A 27,313-nucleotide genomic window follows, 5' to 3' on the forward strand; every position below is an offset into this window, starting at 1 on the left:
TAGAGCAATAACAAAAAATGCGAGCGAGATAATCCACATTTCGAAATGTATACCAATGGATGTGTGCAAGGAATCTGTTGATCAGGTAGCTTCTCTACGGCAATATTCTACTTATTTAAAAAATCTCCAACAAAATTTCTAAACAAGTAAAAGCGTGCTAAGTTCGTCCGGCCCTCCACCATGGATCGCATTTGTCGAGTTCTTTTCCCGGCATCTCTTCTTAGGCAAAAAAGAATATAAGAAAAGAGTTGCTCTGCTATTAAAACGATATCAAGATATGGTCCGGTTCGGACCACAATTAAATTATATGTTGGAGACCTGTGTAAAATTTCAGCCAATTCGTATAAGAATTGCGCCCATTGGGGCTCACGAAGTAAAATAGAGAGAACGATTTATATGGGATCTGTATCGGGCTATAGACCGATTCAGACCATAATAAACACGTTTGTTGATGGTCATGAGAGGATCCGTCGTACAAAATTTCAGGCATATCGGATAATAGTTGCGACCTCTAGGGGTCAAGAAGTCAAGATCCCAGATCGGTTTATATGGCAGCTATATCAGGTTATGGACCGATTTGAACCTTATTTGACACAGTTGTTGAAAGTAAAAATAAAATACGTCATGCAAAATTTCAGCCAAATCGGATAGGAATTGCGCCCTCTAGAAGCTCAAGAAGTCAAATCCCCAGATCTGTTTATATGACAGCTATATCAGGTTATGGACCGATTTCGACCATACTTGCCACAGTTGTTGGATATCATAACGAAATACTTCGTGCAAAAATTTATTTCAATCAGATAAGAATTGCGCACGCTAGAGGCTCAAGAAGTCAAGACCCAAGATCGGTTTATATGGCAGCTATATCAGGTTATGGACCGATTTGAACTGTACTTGGCACAGTTGTTGGACATCATAGCAAAACACGTCGTGCAAAATTTCATTCCAATCGGATAAGAATTGCGCACTCTAGAGGCTCAAGAAGTCAAGACCCATGATCGGTTTATATGGCAGCTATATCAAAACATGGACCGATATGGCCCATTTACAATACCAACCGACCTACACTAATAAGAAGTATTTGTGCAAAATTTCAAGCGGCTAGCTTTACTCCTTCGGAAGTTAGCGTGCTTTCGAAAGACAGACGGACAGACGGACGAACATGGCTAGATCGACATAAAATGTCGCGACGATCAAGAATATATATACTTTATGGGGTCTCAGACGAATATTTCGAGTAGTTACAAACAGAATGACGAAACTAGTATACCCCCCATCTTATGGTGGAGGGTATAAAAAAATTACTAAAGTAATCATAACAAGTAACAGGCAAACATAAAAAATAGCATAAACATGTTTTTTCAGTACATTTTTGTACTTCAAACTGCTAATTTTGTATGCTGATTTAGCTCACCGAAATGTTTGGTAGTACAGCAGACCTTTGTTTGCTGAAACAGCAGTAATGTCTGCTTTTCCATTTTCAGCAGACAAAAACTGCTGTTTTAGCAAACATTTTTGCTGTTTTGAATAAAAAATTTGGTTTGCTGTAGGATCGGTTTATATGGGGGCTGCATCAATTTATATACCGATTCAGATCATATTTGGCGAGGGTGTTGGAAGTCAGAACAGAAATGCTTGTGTTGAATTTTAGCCAAGAAATCAAAATCGAAGATCGGTTTATATGGGGACTATATTTGAACCGAAATGGTCCATTTGCAATCATAAACGATCTACACCAATAAGAAGTACAGACTGACGGAAATGGCTAGATCGACTCAGAATATCTAGAGGATCAATAATATATATTTTATATGATCGCAGATCTATATTTCGAGGTGTTATAAACGGAATGACTAGATCCTATGGTGGGTATAAAAACAACAGAATGAAACCAGAAGCAACGAAACGACAGATACAACAACTAAAGGCTAATGCGTGGATGTAAACGGGCAGTTTTGTATGCACATGTAATGTATATGCTTTATAGAAACCAACTCATTGCAATTTTGCGTGTCGTTAGCCCGGTTTGATGTCATTAAAACGAAGTCCATTTTACTTCTATTAAAAATCATTGTATTGTTTTGTGAACTATGTGCTTACATTAAGCAAAAAATGCTTATCAACCAACTTTCTTAAGTGAAGAAGTAATTACAGTTAATGAATGGATCACATACCGATTGCAAACAATCTATCGGGCGCGTAGTTTCAAATTAATTTATTTATTTTTTATAACATAACATTTTCAATATGTAAATGGTTATGGTTTACACTCATTAATTTGTTGACATCTGTATCCGATGGCAAGTGATAGCGAAGTTTCATCAAAGCTTTAAAAGTGCGTTTAAAGTAGTTGCCGTTTATATTCCAATAAAATCGGTGCAAGAGACTTGCCATAACGAGCTAAGAAAATTGTTTGCCTTCGAATTGACAAATTGAGAAAAGATGAGTCCTTTATTCTTTGTGCAAATTCTGTTGGTGTCGGCGGTAGTTGCAATCGCTCAAGGAAAAGTTTACGAAGAAACAAAGTGTAAGTCGGATTATTGGGCTCAATAGAAATAAATCGGTCGGGTTTTAAAAAAGTGGATACATACTCGAAAATAAGTAAACAAGCCAAAATCAACGAAGTTGGGAAACTTAATTTCTTATAGTGCTAAAAAATAAAACCCTCCACCCCCCATAGGGTAGACTTGCTTTAATTGGCTATGACAGAACATTAGTCCCATTAGCCGAACGTAAAACAGCCTTCCAAGCCCTTCGATCTTCTGCGATCCTTCTATAATCTCTGACACCAAGTTTAAAGATGTCTCTCACCACTTGATCTTTCCATCGGGCGGAAGATAAAATAGATGACTATTTCAAAGTTGTGGTTCCCAACTTTCTCCATTTTCTTTATCTTCCCGGTTATACATGGCGTTTTCAACATTTACTGCCAGACCCACTTTCACTGATTCCCTTTCGATTCTTTCAAAGGCTGCAGTTACTACTTCTGGTGACCGGCCCATGATATCGATAATGTTGGCATAGTCGTGTAGCATGTGTTGTCTTGTGAGTAGTGTGCCATATCTATTCACATCTGCATCTCGAATATCCTTCTCCAGAAGGATATTAAAGAGATCACACGATAAGCTGTCTCCTTGTATTTCCTATTCTTACTGAGGAACGTCTACCAGCAAGTGTCGTCTTGCAGAGTCTTATTAATTTTACAGGGATACCATACTCAGACATGACATGAAACGCCTTTAAACGTATAGTTCTGTCGAAAGCGGCTTTGTAGTCAACAAAGAGATGGAAGGTGTTAATTTATCCTTCTCGGGTCTTTTGCTGGATTTGACGCAGTATGAATACCTGTGCCCAATTATCTCATTGACTTTAGGTTCCAATCCTTCACACATTACGCTCACATTACGGATATCTTGTATGCGATTGAGAGGAGACTTATTCCTCTGTAGTTGGCCTTTTCCGTCTTGTCTCCTTTCTTGTGTACGGGACATAGTGTGCTGAGGTTTCAATCATCGGGTGTGCGTTCTTTTAGCCAGACGTTCTCAATCAACGCAGATTGGTCCATAAATTTTACGCAGAATCTTTCTCTTAAACACTTGTAGCACTACCTCGTTTGCGTTCGCGAGTAGCCATGATTTGAAAACATATAACAACACGAGTAGTGAACTGCTTACTTAATCAAAAAACTCTTCAATAAGAAGAAAACCACATTACTGGGTCTATACAAGGGCGAGCTAAAAGGCCCAGAGCAAATACTGGGTGGAATTCTGTAGATGCCGAGGCCTCTTGGATACGAAAGATCTTAGAATTATCAGAGAATGCATGGACTATATCTAGTCAAGAAATAATAGAACTACTCCTAGATACCAACTTACAGAGGAACTCTCTAACGGACCATATACGCTTGCCGAGGGTTGTTCGGGACATTGTGTCTGATTCAAAAATCCTTTTGTCGTTACAAATATTCGACTACTTTAAATAACCAGGTCCTGTTTCATCGGTTGAACATGGCAGAACAAGCACAATTTAATGGCATATTGCAAATGTGTCCATGAACATTGAGTTATAGAACAGCGGGGATACTTCTCTCATATCAATGAGTGCTGTCCGATACAAATTTTAAGCTCAATGATAAGGGACCTCCTTTTTATAGCCAAGTCCGAATGGCTTGCCCCAGAAAGACACAACAGTGAAGTTTACACGGCTGACTGCATAAGGTAAATATCTCACAACTGTCGCCAGTACTAGGGGAGATAACCACCGCTGAAAATTCTTTTCTGATATTCTCGCCGGAATTTGAATCCAGGGGTTTAGCAATGAAGGCGGACACCGGACACCTCTGAGCAACGTTGACCTCCACACAAATTCATAGGTGAGATAAACAACTGTAAAAATTAGCACCTCAGATATTCTCATTCAAAATTTCTTAAAAATAAATCTATTTTTGGGAAAATTACCGAATTGTTTCCAATTTTGCTTGTCGTAATTCCACTGTTTGTCGCGTACCATGAAAAATGTTCAAATACCATAATAATAAGCGTTGGAAGTACTAAAACTTTCACACTATCTACGTGGTAAGCTCATGTTAATAGCAAGGCAATTACAATCTATCAAGAATAATTATCATGTAATTGACAATAACTTAATCAATGTAATTGATTCATTAACTTAATTTATTATAATCTGTTAATAGTTGGTACAACAGATTTGCGATAATGACAAAATTAAATAGTTGTCTTAGAATTAATAGAATTGAAAGCTAACCATGCGTTCCTTAACTCGGTGGTCAAAGCCTTAATTTATTTGTGATACCAACACACTGCGGAGTTTCCTCCTACTTCTCGCATCTCCATCCCAGATGGTGGATTGGGGAAAGCTCGTCCGATATGACGGGTACCGCAGAATTTAAATATGCAGGGCGAACAAACAAGTTAGCACAAGCAGGAGGTGTCCTGCTTGCACGGATACGAATACGATCGCGATGAGCTCGTGCTATAGGTTCGCCAGCGAATGAGCCAAAGGAAATGGCCAACGGTGGTGCCCGCAGATCGTAGATTTACCATCAAGAAACCCCGGCCTAGTGGGTCGCTGGCAGTCCCAGCATTAGGAACCGATGCGATGGCACAATCCGCCATCCATCTAAAAAAAATCACGATTACAGAAACATCAACCAGAAAAATTGGAACCGACAACCCCCCGATGACGACCTATGGATTCAGAATATGGTTTATGATTGGAACATTGAACGTCGGAACTCCCTCAGAGGTATCGAGACTTTACCAAGTCCAGAACGAAATGTCAAACTACAACCTATACATCCTCGGTTTAAGTGAAGAACGATTGCCGAATTTCGAAACTATAGATCTTTAAGGTGGCTACTATTTCATTTTTTCAGTCAATGAAATCCACCGAATAAATGGCGTCGGTCTTTTACTGTCACCGAAAGCAAAGCGAGCTCTTCTATTATACAATGTTATATGTGAACGCATAATAACGGCAAGATTAAATCCAAAAATCGGTAAAATAGCCATTCTACAATGCTAAGCGCCAACCGAACCCGATGACGACCAAACAAAGGATCAATTCTATTCCCGACTCGACTTAGTGACACGCTCTCTACCAAAAGGAGATCTTAAACTTGTTATGGGAGATTTTAATGCCAAGGTGGGCAACAACAACAATAACAACAATACAATCAATCATGGGAATGCAAAGACTTGGAGATACCACGAATGACAATGAAGATAGATTGGTTGATTTCTGCGCATTAAACCGGCTCTTTATTGGAGGCACAAAATTTCCCCATAAAAATATACACAAATATACTTGGGAATCACAAGATGGAAACACCCGTAATCAAATCGACCACTTACCTATCAGCAAACTCTTTCTGGGTTCGCTAATGGACGTGAAAACTAGACGAGGAGCCGACATCGATAGTGACTACATGCTCTTAATGACCACTTTACGTCTGCGCCCAGCCGTCTTGAAAAGGACTCAAACAAAAAGCACAAAGTTCAACCTCTTAAACCTAAAAGACCCCGAAAAAGCGCGCGAATACAAGGCAACATTAACGGAGAAGCTGCAAAATAACACCCATACATGGGCCGACATAACAGCAGCATGTACGGAGACGGCCACCTCTATCATAGGCATTGTTCGACGATCCCAAAAACCATGGATTACCAACGAAACTATAGAGGAAATAAAACATCGGGAACGTCTACGCAACGCTCTGCTACGGGCTAAGTCAAGTGTAACTAAAATCGAATATCGGGCCTCCGCCTCGCTAATTAAGCGCCTAGTTCGCAGAGATAAGCGAATATATCTTAATATGCAGAGCAAGCTGAAAATGCAGCTAATATTGGAAACTTACGTGGTATCTACCAATCAGTAAAAAAAAGAACGGCAATAATAAGAGATCAGGACGAATCGGAATCAATAATACCCGAACAGCAATTAGAGCGATGGCGCGGTTTTTTCAGCTTCAAAGGACCAGCAACCGAGGAAGTAAGCTCCTACCTTCTTAATCCCCCTGTGTCCCGAATCCCACAAAGGGATATATTTACGGCCCCACCTGTGATGACATTGAGGCCTCTTTGGTCTCACTCAAAAACGGCAAATCAGCCAACCCTGATAATATACCTGCTGAACTGTTGCGGTATGGAGCATACCCCATAGCTCAAGCGATCACCCCAATAATCAGAGAAGCCTGGAATACAAACGTTGTCCCCACGGAATGGAAAAAGGGGATCATGTTCACAATCCCAAAAAATGGGTGACATCACCCAGTGTAAGAACTGGAAGGGGATTACATTGCTGAACGCAATAAATAAAGTTATGGCAAATCTTCTTCTGCAGCGTATTTCACCTGCACTTCACAGCATTTTAATGAAGAAACAGGCAGGTTTTCGGCCAAGATTTTTTTGTGCCGACCACATTAACTCCCTGCGCAAAATCATTGAACAGTCTTTAGAACTTAATACGAGGGTTGCCTTTTATATTTCGGGATTAGAGAACACAAAAACAAATATTAAGCATCGAAAATCGCTTTATTATTTTTCAAAATATTCCCCATTCAGATCTATACACTTTTGCATGCATTTGAGCCAATTGTCGAAGCACTTCTGCCACTCTGCCTGAGGTATCTCCAAAACATGCATTCTGAACGCATTAACCGCATCTTCAGGTGTCAAAAAACGTTGACCTCTCATTTTATTTTTTACGTACGGGAATAAAAAGATGTAATTCGGTGTCATTAAATCAATGTTTCGAGTGCTCAAAAATGCAGTTGTTTGAGCCGATGTGTGAGAGCTCGCACTGAGAGTGATCCGTCTTCGGCGGTTGGTTTTTCTGATTTCTTGGAAGACAACTGGCAAACAAATGGTTGTGTACCACTGTTCTGCGTTATTCTGGTGGTACTATTGCGACACGTCCAGTTTTTCCGAAAAAAACAGGCGATAATTTGCTTGGTAGTGCTTCGTGCGCGACCAACTTTTGTTGGATTTGGCTCATCTTGAAACACCCATATAGTCGACTGCTGTTAACTTTCGGGCTCATACGTGTAAATCCACGAGTCATCGCCTGTCACGATGTCATAGACATGTTTCGGAGCACCGCGATCGTATTTTTGAAGCATTTCTTTCGACCAATCGACACGAGCCTTTTTTTGAGCGATTGACAAATTGTATGGGATCCAAAGCGGACAATTTTTTTGACGGACAAATGTTCATGCAATTTTGAATGTACGCTGGTCCCACTAATGCCTAAGTTTGTCTCAGTCTTACGATAGGTCACATGACGATCTTGCAATATCAATTGGCGCACAGCATCAATGGTTTTTGGGACAACAACTGATTTTGGACGACCTTCACAAAATTCGTTTCGGTTGAATTCACCATGCCTTCAAAAACCACTGATCTAATATGGAGCTTTGTCGCCAAAAATTGAATTAAGTTCATCGATGCACTGTTATTGAGGTAATCCACGTCGAAAGTTGTAAAAAATAATCGCACAAAAATTTTCACAATTCCATTTTTGGGCAAGATTTATCTTTAAGTTACTGTAAACAACACAAATAACGCTCGTATGTCAAAACGTTCTGAGTACGTATAACCCCAAAGATGTCAAGCTTTACGATAGAGCTTTCAGTTGGCAGATTGCAATACAAGCGTTGTCCAATTTCGAAATATAAAAGGCAACCTTCGTACAAACGGAATGACTAGATTAGTATACCCCCATCATAAAAATAATTGAAATACACACTGAGTTAATAAGGGTACTTTTTTAGCAGAATCCATGGTGGTGGGTATCCAAGATTCGGCCCGGCCGTACTTAGTGCGCTTTTACTTCTTATCTTTCCTAATACATCTAATCAGACTATTTTTTTTTCAGATAAGAACCTTAAGCTACCTACGCTTTACTCCTTCGATGATTACGATGAGTGTTTCTTTAATGTCACTCCATCGCTGCCTTCCACATATTGCATGGTCTATGCAGAAGTGCAGCCAGATAATTCATCGGAGCTGTGGCAAAAAATCACTCTACATAATGAGTACAAATTTAATTATGCTAGAAACAAATTATTCTTTGGAGTGTGTTTGAACAAATGTATGCGCTTTCTAAGATCAGAGGCTGATAATGAAACCCATAATAAAGGTGGATCATTGGACAAGGAGGTAAGAGTATTTCCTGTCTTTTTGCATTAACTATAACTCATTTATATTATCCTTAAGGTTGTTGAATTTTTCCAAACAGTCCATAAACGACCATTGGATATAGAAATGCGTGCGAACCATTCATCGATGATTCAAAGATGTTTAAATGAGGAATTTGAAAAAGAATATGACTTAAAACTGGAAACCTTCATTGAGTATTGCGAAAGAGGCCCAGAGGCCAAGCCCATTGAAGAAGGTAATGGCATTAGAAATAATCCACCAAAATCATGTCATGTGTCATATCAACTTTTTGGAGTTAAAAGCACAAATTGCTTAGTAAAATCTTCGATATCGTTTTTGAACATTTCATGTCAGACCTAAGAACCTAAAAATATATTCGGTTTAGTTTCCACGGTATCAAAATTTGTTGATTTGTATACCCGCGCCAAGAAGATAGTGGTATAGTAACATCGTATTCCGTTTGTAACGCCTTGTAAGTTTTGCCTGAGCCTCCATGAAATAATTTTTTTGGCATAAGATGGGATTATTCCATTGCGTATCTAACGATGCCCGTCGCCTCTCGCCGTAAGACGGACTCGGTCTCTACCTTCTAAAAACCCACCGTATCCGAGTAAGTAAAGCACCTCGGCACCGCTCTCGCATTACTTCGAGGTGGATCCCCTTGTGGCACTTAGGTCTTAGTGTTCTTGCATCCAGGTGCCGTCTTCATATAGAAGTTGCTACATCATTGATGTCGCGTCAAGGTCTCTTTTCTTTGACTTGAGTATCTCTCCGACAAAGGTTGTCAAGGCTACACTTCTTCGTTTTTAGGTTTTCTGCTTTTATTATACCGATCTGTTCTTCTATTCGCGCCCGGTTGTCATACCGTCGGTGACTGCGGAGCCCGTGTGCTCCTTATCATGCATCACCTCTTTTTCTTCGTAGATTCAGAATGGCGAGCTGCATTTTGCCACTCTGTTTAGGTACTTGCGGAAGTATCCTTGACCAGATATTGCCTGCGTCACATAGAAGTTAACGTCGATTTTCTTTCTATTCATCGGGGATGAGCTTAAAGGTCCATCTGCCTCGTGTATCATTATTCCATCTTGGCTGCCAAATGCTCAGCATGTCTTGTCGAATATCTTCCAGTACGGACTCATGTTGGTGGGTTTAGTGTGGCGTCATTTATTTTCATCCGCTGTAGGGCCCATAGGTCTATTGGCACCATACCGGCAATGACGAGGACTGCGGGTTCAGACACTGTTCGGTAAGATGACATAACTCTTAGACCGATCGCCCTCTGTACCGAAAGCAACTCCTTAGCCTTGCATCTGATCTTAAGGTATTCACCCCAAATCTCCCTTCCATATAAAAGAATACTATTGCTCCATCATTAGCTTGCGTTTGCCTGGTAAAGGTCCTCCAATGTTCACCATTAATCGCCTAATAGGGCCGTTATATTCGCCGCTTTTATTGCCGCGTACTGTGTCTGGGCTGTAAACGTTATTTTGGTATCGAATCGTACCCCTAGGTATTTCGCGTGCCTTCTAGTGCGCAAGACTACCTCCTCGATCCGCATATCTACCTCTATGGGGACGTGTGTTAACTGTCATCTCAGAAGTGGGCCCCAAGTATGAAATCTTAGACAGCGCCCGACGCAACTTCATACCTTCTCATGCCTTCGGTGGATGTGTAGAAGAGAACTCGGTCTCTAGCTCCTCATAATCCTCAGCAGATACTCCGTCAATTTAGAGTCTATTTTCATGGTCTCAAATACCTCCATCGACCTGAGGCTTTAAAAGGCGTTCTTAGCGTCCAGCGTTGCCAATAGGGCTATGGGTCTGCTACGTTCAGCTATTGACCAGATTCCATATCCTCAATTGCACTTTTAGAGACCTTTTTGTCGACTTCCCTGGGCGGAAGCCACGTTTCCGTCTTGAGAGCTCTTTTCCTGCAGCAATTGCTTGCGCGAGTCTAAGCTTTTTTAAACGCTCCAACAGCTTGCCGCTGTGCCCAGCATACATGGTGGCCTGCAAGTCGATGGCTATTCTGAATCACATTTGCCTTGCTGATCAAAACCAGCCTTTGTTGTTTCCATACGTCTGGGAGTATTCCTTCTCACAAGCATCTATTATAAATGCAACTAAACAGCGTAAAATCAATTAGCTTTACCAACATGAATCCCCTTCCCTTTCCACTTTACATCGTATGAATAGTACTACTGGTTGGAATCCATATAGTAGTAGTTTATTTTTGCTCGCTGATTAGTACGATATAAGATTCTTGTTCTATAGCTACTCCTATGTATTTTATCTCGTAGATTTTTCTCTGCCCCTTTGGTGTTATATTCTTGCAACTTGATGTACCGAGGCAGATGTTTTGACTCGCCCTTGCTGTCTAGTGAGCATATGCAGCATTTCGATGCATTCTTACATTTTTTCTTTTTACGGCCCTTCTCGCCACAACGGATGCATAATCACATGCCCTTTCTATCAGGCCCATCATATACCCACTGCATGTGACCTGATCCGAAGCATCTGAAACATCTTCCTTGTACCGTTGAATTCGGCGTCGATCTCTTCTGTTGTCGTGCGGGTGTCTAAGTCCGTGATCTCTATATTCACCTTTGGCCTTAGACCCTAGACTACCGCTGATTCCTAAAGCATGGCTTTAAGTGCATCTAGAAACTCGTCCTTTTTGCCTCACTTCTCCATCACCAGGAGAATTGTATCCGTCGCCTTCCTGATGTATTATACCTCAACGGTCTCAGGCTTCACATTTTGTCTGCGACTTCTAACCACGTCGGCATAGCTATGCCCCACTGCTGATTTATTGTAATTACGACATTATGGCTGTCGTTTTCGTTGTTTTTTCTCCTTGGCACCTTTTCGAGCCTTAGGTCTCTCTCTGTTTTGTTAGTACATTGGCATCTCCCTTTTCATCTTTCGGTTTACCGCTTTGGACGGACTGTCTATCCGCCTTTTCCTTGGCCTTCTTGCCTGGATTTACAACGGCTTGGCTCGAAGCACATCTCTTCTTTACATCGGTTGGTCTCGAAGCACGTCTCTTCTTTTGGCCTGCTGGCAGGCTTTGGTTGGACACGAGTTCTTTCTCATCTGTCAGATTTGCACTGATAGCTTCTCTTTCCGGTTCAGATGTCTTCCAGTTTCGCCGATAGCTTCTGACGATTCCAGGAAATCCTCCAGCTCGGAGATTCCGTTATGAACGTCCATGTTGATGTTCCTCTATCTTCCTATGGCCTGTCTCATCCTTCTGAGAGCCTTTTTCACTTTCCTTGTACTTCTTCTTCGGAGAACCTAATCTTCAGTATGAACTCTTGCCGAGGTGAGCTGCACGGCTAGACAGCCTTATATGTTTCGTAAGTGGTGTGGGTATATATTCTCCTGCAGCAATACCCAGGGTGGACCCCGAGGATCTCGGTGTTTCGACTGGTGAACGCAAGGTCCTCCATGCTGCTGTAAAAGACAGACATCTACTGCCTTATACTTTTCATTTGAATCCCATATCGACATGAACTTCGAATATATCTGTTTAGTGAAGTTTTGGGGTTGGGTATTCTTTGTCTGGTCTCTAATATCTTTCATGTGATACCCTTATTGTACCCATCGGACCACTTTCGGATATGGATGGCGTTTATGGGGTAAGGGGTCCGACTCCATCCAATATCTAAAAATTATAAGCCTATGTTTCCTTCCAGAATAACTTACACAATCTATGAATATTTTAAGAAAATCGGTTCAGCCAAGTATCATATAGTCATATTGGGTCTAATGGCGTTTTTGAGGGGTGGCGTGACCCCATATACTTCGATCTGATTGAAATGAACGTCCAGTATGTCTGTTTGAGGTAGTTTTGGAGTTGGGGCGGCCCGATGGGTAGTTAGACTCAAATTTGAATACCATATTCGTATTCTACTCTCCAATACCACTTTTGAGTCCATCCCCCTTCCGATACCGAAAAATTATATAGCCTATGTTCCCTTCCAGACCAACGTACACAATATGCGAAAATTTCGAGAAAATCGGTTCTGCCGTTTCTCAGTCAATACGGAACAAACAAACCGAGTCCCATATATCCGTGATTGGTTAATGAGCCCATTTTGGTCGTTTTTGTGGGGGTGGGGTAACCCTCTATACTTCGACATGAATTTTTATGCGAGATTCGTTATCTACTCCCGCATACTTTTCATTTGATACCCATATTGTCCTTATCGGTTCACTTTTGATTTTGGGTGGTGTTTTTGGGGTAACGGTGGAGGGTCCGCTTCCTTTCGTTATCAATAAATTATAAAGCCTAATCCTATTTCCTGACCATGTTCGTAATCTACTCCTGAATACCTTTCATTTGTGTTCCATATTGACATGATCGTCAAATAAACCTATTTTAAGGGGTTTTGGGACTAGGGCGGCCCTCCAGGTACTTTGACCAAACTTTTATTACGGAATTCGTACTCTACTCTTTCATTTGAATCCCATATTGTCCCGATCGGTCCACTTTTATTTTTGAGCAGTACTTTTGGGGAAAGGGGGAGGGTCCGCCCCCTCCCGATATGAAAAAATTATATAGCCTATGTTTCCTTCCACACCAACCTACACAATTTGTGAAAATTTCAAGGTAATCGGTGCAGCCGTTTTTGAGTCTATACGGAACAAACCGACAAACAAACAAACACAAATTGAATTTTATATATAAGATATCTGCCATACAGACCGATCTGCCGATTTAAACATACCTATGGATATGGTAGTGGAGTTCTAATAAAATAGGATGATCCATGGTGGTGGGTATCCAAAGTTCAGCACGGTCGAACTTAACATGTTTTTATTTGTTAACTTTCTTATTATAGTAAAGATTGATAATATTCTGATGAACATAAAACTGAATAATTTCACTAAATAAACAAATTTAAAACAAGTAAAAAGGCGTTAAGTTCTGCCGGGCCGAACTTTGGATACCCACCACCTCAGTGAAATCGGATAATAAATGCGCCTTTTATGGGGCCAAGACTTTAAATTGAGATATCGGTCTACATGACAGCTATATCCAAATCTAGACCGATTTGGGCCAAGTTGCAGAAAAATGTCGAAGAGCCTAACACAAAGCATTGTCCCAAATTTCGGCGAAATCGGAAAATAAGTGCGCCTTTTATTGGCCCAAAAACTTAAATCGAGAGATCGGTCTATATGGCAGCTATATTGAAATCTGGACCGATCTCTGCCAAATTGAAGAAGGAGGTCGAAGAGCCTAACTCAACTCACTGTATCAAACTTCAGCGAAATCGAACAATAAATGCGCCTTTCATGGCCCCAAAACCTAAAACCGAGTGATCGGTCTATATGGCAGCTATATCCAAATCTAGACCGATCTGTGCCATATTGCAGAAGTATGTCAAGAGGCTTAACTTAACTCACTGTACCAAATTTCGGCGACATCGGGCAATAAATGCGACCGATTTAAATTGAGAAATCGGTCTATATGGCAGCTATACCCAAATCTGAACCGATCACGACCAAATTTAAGAGAGATGTCGAAGGGCCTAAGTCAACTCACTGTCCCAAATTTCAGCAAAATCGGATAATAAATGTGGCTTTTATGGGCCTAAGACCCTAAATCGGAGGATCGGTCTATATGGCAGCTAACGCAACTCACTGTCCCAAATTTCAGCAAAATCGGATAATAACTGTGGCTTTTATGGGCCTAAGACCTTAAATCAGCGGATCGGTCTATATGGCAGGTACATCCACATCTGAACCGATCTGGGCCAAATTAAGAAATGGATATCGAAGGGCTTAACACAACTCACTGTCCCAAATTTCGGCGACATCGGACAATAAATATGGCTTTTATGGGCCTAAGACCCTAAATCGGAGGATCGGTCTATTTGGCAGCTATAACCAAATCTAGACCGATCTGAGCCAAATTAACGAAGGATGTCGAAAGGTCTAAAATAACTCTCTGTCCCAAATTTCAGCAAAATCGGATAATTATTGTGGCTTTGATCGGCCTAAGACCCTAAATCGGAGGATCGTCTATATGGCAGCTAAATCCAAATCTGGACCGATCTGAGTCAAATTTAAGAAGGATGTCGAAGAGCCTAACTAAACTCACTGTCCCAAATTTCGGCGACATCGGACAATAAATGTGGCTTTTATGGGCCTAAGACTCTAAGTCGGAGGATCGGTCTATATGGCAGCTATATCCAAATCTGGACCGATCTGGGCCAAATTGAAGAAGGATGTCGAAGGGGCTAACGCAACTCATTGTCCCAAATTTCAGCAAAATCGGATAATAAATGTGGCTTTTATGGGCCTAAGACTCTAAGTCGGAGGATCGGTCTATATGGCAGCTATAACCAAATCTGGACCGATCACGGCCAAATTGAAGAAAGATGTCGGAGGGCCTAAAACAACTCACTGTCCCAAATTTCAGCAAAATCGGATAATAAATGTGGCTTTTATGGGCCTAAGACCCTTAATCGGAGGATCGGTCTATATGGCAGCTATATCCAAATCTGGACCGATCTGGGCCAAATTGAAGAAGGATGTCGAAGGGGCTAACGCAACTCACTGTCCCAAATTTCAGCAAAATCGGATAATAACTGTGGCTTTTATGGGCCTAAGACCCTAAATCAGCGGATCGGTCTATATGGGGGCTACATCAAAATATAGTCCGATATAGCTCATCTTCGAACATAACCTGCTTATGGACAAAAAGAGAATCTGTGCCAAGTTTCAGCTCAATATCTCTATTTTTAAAAACTGTAGCGTGATTTCAACAGACAGACGGACGGACATGTCTAAATTATCTTAGATTTTTACGCTGATCAAGAATATATTTGGTTGCCCAAAAAGTAATTGCGGATTTTTCATATAGTCGGCGTTGACAAATTTTTTCACAGCTTGTGACTTTGTAATTGCATTCTTTCTTCTGTCAGTTATCAGCTGTTACTTTTAGCTTGCTTTAGAAAAAAAGTGTAAAAAAAGTATATTTGATTAAAGTTCATTCTAAGTTTTATTAAAAATGCATTTACTTTCTTTTAAAAAATCCGCAATTACTTTTTGGGCAACCCAATATATGCTACAATATATAGGGTCGGCAATGGATATTTCGATGTGTTGCAAACGGAATGACCCCCATCCTTCGGTGGTGGGTATAAAAAAATAGTCGTATAGGGTATACAAATTTTAATATGTTAACCATTTTATTTCTTCAAACATTTTTCTTATAGATATGGCCACCAGTGTCTTTAACAATACAGTCAAAGGCATCCTACTTTTGGTTTTTTGTTCATCAGTTTATGATTATTTTTTAAAGTCTCAACAAATGGATAAAAATCATACTAATGACTTTTACAAAACAAATTACACAGATGCAGGTGAGTAAGCGCATAGTGATTCAATTGATTCAACCCGTACTTTTAAAATGAAATTCTATACCCAACAGCATCGGCAATCTTGACATCCTTCTCATTGGCCCGAAACTATTATCGTCTTACTCAGCCTGCTCGCGGCACAATTGGTAATGAGTTCTCTTTTCTTGATGGTTTACGTTCGAATTGCCTTCTAATAGTACTAATGGGTCACAATTTTTATCTGGAGTTTCTCCATATTAAAAATCCGGAATACTTTGAAAATATTGGAAAAACTAACGTCGGCTTATCTGCCTTAAATGGGACGACTATAATCGAAATATTCATGGTGATGAGTGGCCTACTGCTGTATTTAAAATTTCATAAGTCATCTAGTGTTACACCTCATTCAACTTGGGGACAATGCTTGCGCCAATTAGCACTCATAGTTGTTGGTCGTTTTCTGAGGTGAGCTGATGTTCAATTTTAATTTATTTGACCACTATTTCTGATCTTACATTTCAGATATTTGCCTTCTGTGGCTTTGCTCACTTTGTTTAATGCCTCGGTTTTGAGCACACTTACAGATGGCCCCTTTTGGCGGCATATAAGTGAACCAAGCCGCATATTAAGTCGAGAAAATTGGTGGCACAATATTTTCATGATAAATAATTTCACAATGAAATATTCCGTAAGTTACTTACGTTTGTAACTTTAGACAAAAAAATGTGCAGCTAATCATATTTTTTTATTTCAGTCGAGTCTCCATACCTGGTACATTGCAGCAGATATTCAGTTATTTGCATTTTATACCTTGGTTTTAACTATCACATCAAAGTAAGTCTTTGTTTAATGTTCTCCATAAGAAATCGAATCGGGGATGATGTTTTTAGGTGCTTAAGAAATCATATCGGGGGATCTGACTATATCTATTTCTTGACCTATCTGCCGAATATGGTGTGAGTGTTGGAGGCCAGTAGTACACTTCACTTCAGCCAAATGGAACAAAAATTACACAGTTTTAGGAGCTTAAGAATTCCAATCGGATTAGGTACCAAATAGTGATGTCAGCCTCATATTAACCCAACAGGCTTTATTGTTCAGTTGCTAGTTTCTTTTTGGAGTTGGGTGGCCACAAGTCCCTACTTGGTCCCTAGTATTAAGTTTCTGATAAGTTTAAATGTCTGTAACACATTCATACTCTACTTTCAAATACTTTTTATTTGACTACCACCTTGGGCCTTGAAATTTTGCAAATATCCCCGATAACACCCTAGCTTTAACCATTTGAAATTTCAAAGAGTTATCCTATCCGTTCTCAAATTTCATATTTTTCCTAGTCTTTTTCGATTTTTTTCCCACTGTGCGTGTGTGGAAATCACGTTAGCAGTCAAACGCGTAAAGCTAGCCGCTTGAAATTTTGCACTGGTAGATATTGATGTATTGGGTTGCCCAAAAAGTAATTGCGGATTTTTCATATAGTCGGCGTTGACAAATTTTTTCACAACTTGTGACTCTGTAATTGCATTCTTTCTTCTGTCAGTTATCAGCTGTTACTTTTAGCTTGCTTTAGAAAAAAAGTGTAAAAAAAGTATATTTGATTAAAGTTCATTCTAAGTTTTATTAAAAATGCATTTACTTTCTTTTAAAAAATCCGCAAATACTTTTTGGGCATCCCAATAGGTCGTTGGGGATTGAAAGTGGCAAATTCGGTTCTTGAGCCTCTGGAAGCCGCAATCTTTATCCGATTTGGATGAACTTCTACGGGCAGTGTTTTGTTACGACTCCTAACAATCCAGCCGACTATAGCCCGAATCGTTCTATATGGCTACCATATAAACCGATCTCCAGATTTGACTTCTTGAGCCTCTAGAAGCCGCAATTATTTTACAATTGAAATTTTGCCCGTAGTGTTCTGTTACACTTACAGAAAAAAGTAAGCTGAAAATAGCAAACACTGTCTGCTGAATATTATTAGGTAACATTGCTGCTATTGTACCAGTAGTTCTGCTATTGCAGCAGTAATTCTGCTATTGCAGCAATAATTCCGCAATTTCCGAGCAGCTGGCTTACTGCTGAAAAGTCTGTTGTGTGCTGAAAATGACTGCAGCTTAATTATAAAGGGAATGTTTAAAGAAAAAATAAAATACAAATGTGAATGTGTGTCTCAGTGGATGTTTATAATCACCATCGTCGTTTAATTTAGATACAAAAGGCCATGCCAGTCATGTACACATTAGTATTGTAGAACAATAACAAACAAGTAAGAGCGTGCTAAGTTCGGCCGGCCCGAATCTTATATACCCTCCACCATGGATCACATTTGTCGAGTTCTTTGCGCGGAATCTCTTTTTAGGCAAAAAAGGGATAAGAATTGCTATGCTATTGAAGATATATTAAGTTATGGTCCGCTTCGGACTATAATTGAGATGAATTTAGATGAAGTTAGAGACCATCAAGAAGTTAAATAGGGTGATCGGTTTGTAGATCGCTATAGATAGATCTAGATCTATAGACCGCTTCAGATCATATTTGGCACGTATGTTGAGGTAATGGAAGAATCCGGTGAACAAAATTTCAGCCAAATCGGATAAGAATTGCGCCCTCTGGTGGCCTAAGAAGGCAAGATCCAGATCGGTTTGTATGGCAGGTTATATCAGGCTATGGACCGATTTCAACCATACTTAGCACAGTTGTTGAAATTAATGTCAAAACATCTCGTGCCACCTAGGGGCTCAAGAAGTCAAGATCCAAGATCTGTTTATATGGCAGCTATATTACAACATGGCCACCGTAGCGCAGAGGATAGCATGTCCGCCTATGACGCTGAACGCTTGGGTTCTAATCCTGGCGAGACCATCAGAAAAAGTTCTCAGCGGTGGCTTTCCCCTCCTAATGCAAATTTCAAAATTTCAAGCGCCTAGCTCTACTCCTTCGGCAGTAAGCGTGCTTTCGACAGACGGACGGGCAGACGGTCATGACGTTTAAGAGTATGTATACTTTATGGGGTCTTATACGAATATTTCAAGGTGTTACAGACGGAATGTCGAAATAAGTATAAGCCCATCCTATGGTGGAGGGTTTTAAACAGTGAGCAAGCTCAGCCCAATTTCGAAATGTATACCAATGGATGGAACAGGTAGCTCCTTTACAGTAATATTTCACAATTTAAAAACGTCTCTTGCAACAAAATTTCTACAAAAAATGTCTAAAGGAAAGTGAACAAGGTACAGGCAAAATACAATAGCACAAAATTTTTTTTCAGCAGATTTTGTTTACTGATTTAGTTGATGTTTGCTAATACAGCAGCCATATATTAGTTGAAATAGCAGTTAATTCTGCTTTCCCATTTTCAGCAAACAAAAACTGCTGATTTAGCAAACGTTTTTACTGTTTTTAATAACAAATTTGGTTGAGTGTACAATTTCCAACCATCGTGCCAAGTATGGTTCGAACCGGTTTATTATCTGATATAGACCGATATAAACCGATCTCCCGATTTGACTGCTTGAGCCCCTAGAAGCCGCAATTAATGTGCGATTGAGATGAAATTTTCTAGTATGTAATTTCGTGCTATGTAAGGTCTTAATCGGTTTATAATTTAAATGTTTGCCTAATTTGGAACAAATTTTTAGCGGTGGTGGGTACCCAAGATTCGTTCTGGCCAAAATTAGAACGTTTTTAATTGTTATTCATGTTAACCATTGAACATCGAGGATTTGAGTTTTGAGGAAAACGATTATCGTTTCGTCATGTTACTTCTGGCCTTGAAGATGCAAGCACGATTGTATGATTATGGCAAGAAACCTTGTACAATTGTGCGATCGATGTTGATATCTGGCAAGGTCAAATAACTAGAAGTGATCTTGAAAAGGAAACTGAATTGGTAGTGTCACATTCAGAAGCGTACCAAGAAGGCTCACAGATGTTGGGCACCATATAGACGAATGTCGTCCGCTGACTTCACAGGAGCGAGATTAAACCAATACTCATGTACGTCTCAATAGTTTAATGGACTGCGATGGCGAAAAAGTGCAATGCAAGGACAATACAACAGGTTCAGTGAACATGTTGCCGTGGCATAGCCGGTGCGATCAGAACCACGCCCACTAGGACACTAGGGACTATTCTCGATATCAGAGCCATAGAAAAAAAGAGTAAGTGTGAGGCAGCTACTGCGGGTATGAAACTTAAGGCGAAGGGAGAATGCAAAGTGGATCACAGCAGGTCATACCATAGCGGTATAGCCAATGCGACGATAGGAAAATTGGAAGGAATGGAAGAAGTTTCCGATCGGCACTGTTTTGGATTGAAGGAACTCTGGTATTGCAATCTGGTAGTTCATGCTACACGGATGGATCAAAGCTAGAGGACAGAGTGGGCCTGGGAGGTCTCCATTGAGAACCAATTGAGTCAGATGTGCTTTCGTCTACCTGACTATAATATGGTCCTGCAGGCGGAGATGCGGGCGATCACAGTATGCGCGAGGTGGTAAGGTGTTAATGCGAGGACATCGAGTGTGGAAATCTTTACGGACAGCAAACTAGCCATCAGGGCAATAACAACCAGGACCTTAAGGTAACGAACAGTCTTGAAGTATAAGAAGAAGATTAACGCCTTAGGTGCCGGGCCATAGCGGAGTAAGCGGGAATGAAAGAACAGTCGATTTGGCAGTGAAGGTCGGGGGACTGCCGTCAATAGACTAACCCCAAGACTTTAGGATTGACGCAGTCCGAGTTAAGAGCGTACGCTACGAACGCTAAACGGTCGGTAAGACAACGAAAATTCTATGGGAAGATCCGGATTGTGAGAATTCGAGCTTATAACCGAAAGGAAATAAGCTTTCTTTATCTTAACGGGATACATAGGATTACGACGGCTTTCGGGTCTAACAGATACCGGCACTTAGGTAGGGACACAATACCAGATATGAACCAACTAAGGGGCGTGACATGGAAATCAATTAAGGAATTCCTAACTTAGATTTTCTTTTTCGAGGTTACTTTTTAGTATTTAGGGCACACAACAAGCCGATTACTGGTTTATGTGTATGTTCATAGTGGCATGGGGCGGATTAATATCCGCACTCTCTTCTCAACCTAACCTAACCTATGTCATTGCCAGGCTTTCCCGGCTAACAGCCACCCGTACTTAGGTGGGCACACAATACCAGACAAGAACCGAATTAGGGTCATCCTTCACCGCCAAATCATCTGTTTTTCATTCCCCCTTACTCCGCCATGGAACCCATAAAATGTGGATTGTGGCATCCTTAGGAAGGGTTTTGATCCCCTTCTTACACTCCAAGACTGTTCGTGACCTTACAGTCCTGGTTGTTATTGCCCTGATGGCCAGTTTGGTATCCGTGAAGATCTTCACACTCAACGTCTTCGTTAGCATCATATAACCTCACGTTTTCAGCGATTGCCCGGAACCAGTCAGGCAGGTCAGTTTCTCAATGTAGACCCCCAGGCCCACTCTGTCCTCTAGCTTTGATCCATCTGTATAACATGATCTTCCAGATGGCAATACTAGGGTTCCGTCAATTCAAGATTGTGCTGCTGGCAGCTGTGCCTCGCACTTGACCTCAAATTTGTCTCAGCTATCTGATCGAAAACCTTTTCTATTCCTTCCAGGTTTCCTATCGCCGCCTCGATTATAGCGCAATGGTATCCTCAATCTATTCTCCCATCGCCTTAAGTCTAATAGCCTCAGTAGCTGTCTCGCACTTAATCTGTATTAATCTTAATCTAGAATTGTCTCCAGTTCCCTAATGAGCGTTTTCCTCATCGCTCCACCATGCAAATACAACATGTTCTCAGAACCTGTTATATTATCCTTACATTTCACTTTTTCTCCATCATAGCCCTGCCACGGCATTTAGCTACAACATTATTATCCTCTAAGCGAATGGTGATCTACGTCTGTTTTGAGTGAAACAGCAGATCTAAAGCCCGGGAGTAGGCTTAAAATGGATTTGAAAGAGCCCACAGGGCCCAATTAGGATAGAAACTCCCTTAACGTGGCTCGGAGAATTAAAGATCGCCAATCTAACCCGGACGCCTCATTTCCTTATTAGGGAGAGGTACATTTAAAAGACTGCGTTCACCTGGAGAACAATCCATCTCTAAGAGAACTTAGGCGAAAAATAGTATTGCTAATATCGCTAAGGACAGCTTGATGAAGTCGGTAATTTAGAACTCAGAAAACCACAACCTTGATTGACGCAGATCTATCAACGAAATGGCTATAGAGCCTTAAATTCAAAATTTACTCGAACTTGTAGAGCGAACAAGCTAGCATGACTAGGAACTACCTTCAAGATTCCAGGTGAACTGGAATAACAACAAATTTCGATTCGGAAAAGACCTATGAGCTCTTGAAAATTTTTTTTTTTTATTTTTTATACCCGCCACAGTAGGATAGGGGGTTTATTCATTTAGTCATTCCGTTTGCAACACATCGAAATATCAATTTCCGACCCTACAAAGTATATATATTTCGGATCGTCGTAAAATTCCAAGACGATTTAACGATGTCCATGTGTCTGTCCGTCCGTCTGTTGTAATTACTCTACAGCTTTCAAAATTTGAGATATTGAGCTGAAATTTGGCACAGATACATCTTTTTGGTGCACGCTGGTTAAGTTCTTGAACAGGCCAAATTGGATCACATTTGAATATAGCTGCTATATAGACCGATTTGCCGATAAAGGGTCTAATGCCCATAAATGCTTTATTTATTACCCGATTTCGCTGAAATTTGAAACAGTGGGTTATTTTAAGCCTTTCGTCATCTGACCTAGGTTAGGTTAGGTTGAAAAGAGGGTACAGATATTAATCCGCCCCATGCCACAATGGACATACACCTAAGCCAGAATCGGCTTGTTGTGCGCTCTAAAAACTATAAAGTAACCTCTAAAAAGAAAATTTTAAATTAAGAATTCAGTGCTACTTACAAAATCCTTAATTGTTTTCAATACCACTCCCCTAAGTTGGTTCATGTCTGATATTGTGTCTGCACCTAAGTACCGGTATCTGTTGGACGCAAATGCCGGGCAATGACAAAGGAAATTCTCCTACGTCTCATCATCTTCCCCGCATGCCTTACACATGCTATCGCCCGGATCTACGCCTGCAAGACCGTATAGTGGTCAGGCAGTCTAAAACAGATCTCAGTCCCTGGGTTTTCAATGTAAACCCCCAGGCCCACTCTTACTCTAGCTTTGATCCATCCGTGTAACATGTTCTTTTAAGTATTTGACCTTGTCAGATATCGTCTTATTGAGGAAACGTGGTGCGTTAATTTGGCCCACATTCGCCTTCCTTGTGAACAGGCATATTTCAGTCTTCCTTGGGTTAACATTGAGACCTCTGGGTCTAGCCCAGTCATAAGCCATACGCAAAACCCTTTCCGTCCATCTGGATAGCTCGTTCGGATCCTTACCCCTTAGAAGTATTTTAACATCGTCTGCGTAGCAGACGAGTTCAAATCCCTCATCAGTCAGCATCCGTAATAGGTCATTTATAGTGGTCACCCATAGGAGTGGCGATAAAATGCCTCCCTGTGGCGTGCCCTGTGCCACTTACTTCCTTATATTTATGCCATGCGAAACACAATTTATCCACCTGTTCCCTAACATATGGTTTATCCAGTCTCTAAGGACCGGGTCCACCCGGTACTGTTCTAAGGATTGGATCAGTGTGTCTGTCCGCACATTGTTAAAAGCCCCTCGATGTCAATGCACACCGCCAGTATGTACGTTTTGGCATCGAAAGATTCTTCTATTTTATGCACAACCACGTGTAGGGCAGTCTCCACCGACCTTCCCTTGATATAGGCATCCTGTTTGTATTTGAGCAATTCGCTGGATGTCATACTCTTTATCATGGTGTTCACAATACGTGGAATACGTGGTTTTGAGTAGAAAGGATGTAAGATTTATGGGTTTGTAGGCCTTGCCTTGCCGGGCTTGTGTATAAACACCACCCTTCCCTCCTGCCAGGCTTTCGAAGTATATGAAAATCCTGGCCAGATAGTCTGCCTCTTTCTGTAGTAACGCCGGAAATATTCTATCAGGTCTGGGTGACTTAAATGGTTTGAAGCTCCTCAAGGATTCCTTCACCATAAATTCCGTTATTACAAACCTTCGATCAACGTCATTATTCCAAAATTCCCGTGTCTCCGTAAGTCCCTTCGTATCCTGTGGAAAATAGGTTTGCATCAAAAGCCTCAACATATCCTCCGATGTCTCTGCTCTCACTCCCATGTCGTCAACTAAAGTTTCAGTTTGAACATGGGTTTTTGAGAGAATCATTTTTATCTTGACGGCGTCATTAACGCTCTTGACCTGTTCGCAGAAAAGCTTCCAGGAGGCACATTTTGCCGCTCTGGTAATCTTATTGTATTCCTTGAGCCGTGTGTAATATACATCCCAATAAACTTACGCCTTTTTACGACGTACTCTGTTAAAAAGTCTGCGGACCTCTTTCCCAATATTGCGAATCTCCCCGGTCATCCAGGGTTTTTCTTGGGCTCATTTCCTTTGCCGGAGAGTACAACTGTCTTCGACGGACCCCACCAGTGCAGTCATACTCCTATTGACATTTCCGTCCATGCTTTCTATGCTTGGACAATCTAAATTATCTTGCCCAAGTTTTCTTCTGAGTAGCCTTCCGAATTTTGTCCAGTTGGTTTTCAACTTATTCCGGAAGCTTATCGGATTCGGCGCTGGCCGTGCTATTCTAAACCTTATGTAGCTATGGTCAGAGAAAGAATGTTCCATGGAGACCCTCCAATTCTGAACCTCATCGATCAGATTTTCCGAACATATTATCACATTTAATACCTCCTCCCTAATCCTATTAACAAAGGTTACCGATATTAAGTGTTATTAGATCGTTAGTATTCAAGAACTCTGCCAGGGCTTATACCCCGCGAAATGTGGTGAGAGTTCGCGTCGCACCCTATTAGTACCTCGTTCCCTGTCTCTCTTGCTTTCCTCACCAGCAGTGAAACAGTGAGTAGGTTAAGGCCTCCCAACATCCGACCTTAATATGGTTCTGAGCGCACTATATTTAGATATAGCTGTCATATAGACCGATCTGCCGATAAGAGGTCTGAAGCCCATAAAAGCTTTATTTATTACCCGATTTCGCTGAAATTTCATTTTGTCCATTCTCTTGTAAATAAAGACGAATAACTTAACTTCCTTTCAGATACCCCCAGTACAAGAAGCGTATTCTGGTGACTTTATCCATTTTGGCCGTACTTATTCCTACCATGATCAGTTATCTTTTGAAACTGGAGGCCCTTTTAGTCGTTAAGCCCGAGTAAGTTTAGAATTAAACCATCAATAAGAAGAAAAGAATATTTAATTTGTCCATCTGTATTCAGGAACCTTCGCTATGGGTATTTTTATAATGATAAATTATTCAAATACTTGTACACTCCTTTCTACAACAATTTGGGCGGATATATCTTTGGTATTTGGTGTGGAGACCTATACACGAATTACCTCAGCAAGCCAGAAATCCAACGCAAAATACGCGGTGTGCTGAAATACGAAATAACCTTTTGGCTAATATTTCCAATTGCCGCTGGCATTACTCTAGCGGGCACACGGATGATTTTCCAGCAACCATCCGTATGGACGGCACTTTTTAGTGGTTTGAATCGAAATTTATGGATTGTCTTTGTCTGCGGCATACCTGTGCTGGGAATGACCTGCAAGGCAGGAAGTAAATTTTTGCATAGACATCCTGAGTGCCTCTGTTAACGACTTCACTCTCTTGTTTATTTTTCTAGAAATTGCTTATGAATTTTGCTGTTTACCCTTATTCCGAGTTTTGGGACGCTTATCATTCCAAGTGTATTTATGGCATGGAATAATTTTACAGATCATCAATGGATACCAGCGCCAACCACACTATGTTACAGATATGTACTATGTAAGTTTCCAGATTTTTCTACTTAAATTTAGACTGGCATAAATACGGATCTAACATTTTTTTCAGACTGGCCAAGGAATGACAATGTTTATGTTATCATTAATTACGGCATTTTTCGCATGTCTGTTAGTGGAATATCCTTTTGGCCAAATTTTGGATGTATTAATAGTCAAATTAAGAGCAAAACCGGAAGGTGAGTAAAGTGAAATGTTATTTATGTTTTGAGGAGAAAACATTCCATTTAATAAAAGATCAAGTTGGACAGGAAAATGAAGAAGTCTATGAAAAGGGCATTTATCAGTCCTCTCCCTGTTTTCGAATTTGCAAAACACAGAGAAATGCTTTGCCTATATTTTCCCAATATTCTTCTTTTAATATTTGAAAACACTTGAGGTTCAAAATCCGTACTTGGGTACCGGAAGCCTCTCCCAAGAAACCCATGGTACGACCCAGAGTGTCAGGATGCTACTGTAGCCAAGAATTCGGCATACAGAGCAATCCTGCAATCAGTAGCAACGCGCCAGATGAAGGAGAGGTATCGGGAGAGAAAGGGGAGGGAAGAAACGCCTATCCCGCAGAAAGAAGAAGGAAATGGAAAGACGTGAGTGTAAGCAAATTGAGATGTACAGGAGTCAGAATGAAGTCCAGAAATTCTACCAAAGAATTAAACATCAAACCGATGACTTTGGTGCAGGCACATCCTCCTGCAGACACATAGAGAAAAATCTGGTAACTGATGCAGATAGTGTGTTGAGGATAGTGTTCGACGATGACTGGGAACCGAACATAAATTCGAGTCATTACCTTGTTGCAGCAAAGGTTCCCATCCGTCTGAGCATGGCGGGAAAAGTACGATCAGACATTGCACGGAAGCTGGACATTGAAAAGCTGCAAACGCAACAGATGTTAACGGCATACTGCACTCGACTCACCTAACTGCTTGATGAAAGCACTCCTTATCAGAATGAAGTCCGAAATTCTACCAAAGAATTAAACATCAAACCGATGGCTTTGGTGTAGGCACATCCTCCTGCAGCAACAAAGAGGAAAATCTGGTAACTGATACAGATTGTGTGTTGAGGATAGTGTTCGACGATAACGGTGAAGAGGAAACCTTACAAAGATTCGAGTCATTACCTTGTTGCAGCAAAGGTTCCCATCCGTCTGAGCATGGCGGGAAAGTACGATCAGACACTGCACGGAAGCTCGACATTGAAAAGTTGCAAACGCAACAGATGTCACGGCATAATGCACTCGACTCACCCAACTGCTTGATGAAATCACTCCTTGTCCCGATGCTATAACTGCGCAGTAACAAAAAACTCATTGGTACGACC

At 40.9% G+C, this 27,313-nt stretch overlaps 1 protein-coding gene across 2 annotated transcripts in view; it reads left to right on the forward strand.

The window, feature by feature from the left end:
- Positions 1 to 2,373: 2,373 nt before the first annotated feature.
- Positions 2,374 to 27,313, forward strand: part of LOC106081673 (nose resistant to fluoxetine protein 6) — a 29,828-nt gene continuing 4,888 nt past the window's right edge. Inside the window, exons 1-11 of one of the 2 annotated variants that reach the window (XM_059369351.1) lie at positions 2,374 to 2,527; positions 8,395 to 8,678; positions 8,736 to 8,913; positions 15,907 to 16,053; positions 16,122 to 16,494; positions 16,552 to 16,717; positions 16,784 to 16,863; positions 25,245 to 25,358; positions 25,423 to 25,766; positions 25,834 to 25,976; positions 26,043 to 26,169. In XM_059369351.1, coding sequence (XP_059225334.1) covers positions 2,443 to 2,527; positions 8,395 to 8,678; positions 8,736 to 8,913; positions 15,907 to 16,053; positions 16,122 to 16,494; positions 16,552 to 16,717; positions 16,784 to 16,863; positions 25,245 to 25,358; positions 25,423 to 25,766; positions 25,834 to 25,976; positions 26,043 to 26,169 — 2,041 coding nt within the window. In that variant the 5' untranslated portion in view covers positions 2,374 to 2,442. Of the gene's footprint in view, positions 2,528 to 7,724; positions 7,980 to 8,394; positions 8,679 to 8,735; positions 8,914 to 15,906; positions 16,054 to 16,121; positions 16,495 to 16,551; positions 16,718 to 16,783; positions 16,864 to 25,244; positions 25,359 to 25,422; positions 25,767 to 25,833; positions 25,977 to 26,042; positions 26,170 to 27,313 lie in introns of those variants that run through there. The other variant, XM_059369352.1, reaches the window with a different exon arrangement.

Source organism: Stomoxys calcitrans, chromosome 5 (assembly GCF_963082655.1).
Source record: "Stomoxys calcitrans chromosome 5, idStoCalc2.1, whole genome shotgun sequence".
NCBI lineage: Eukaryota > Metazoa > Arthropoda > Insecta > Diptera > Muscidae > Stomoxys > Stomoxys calcitrans.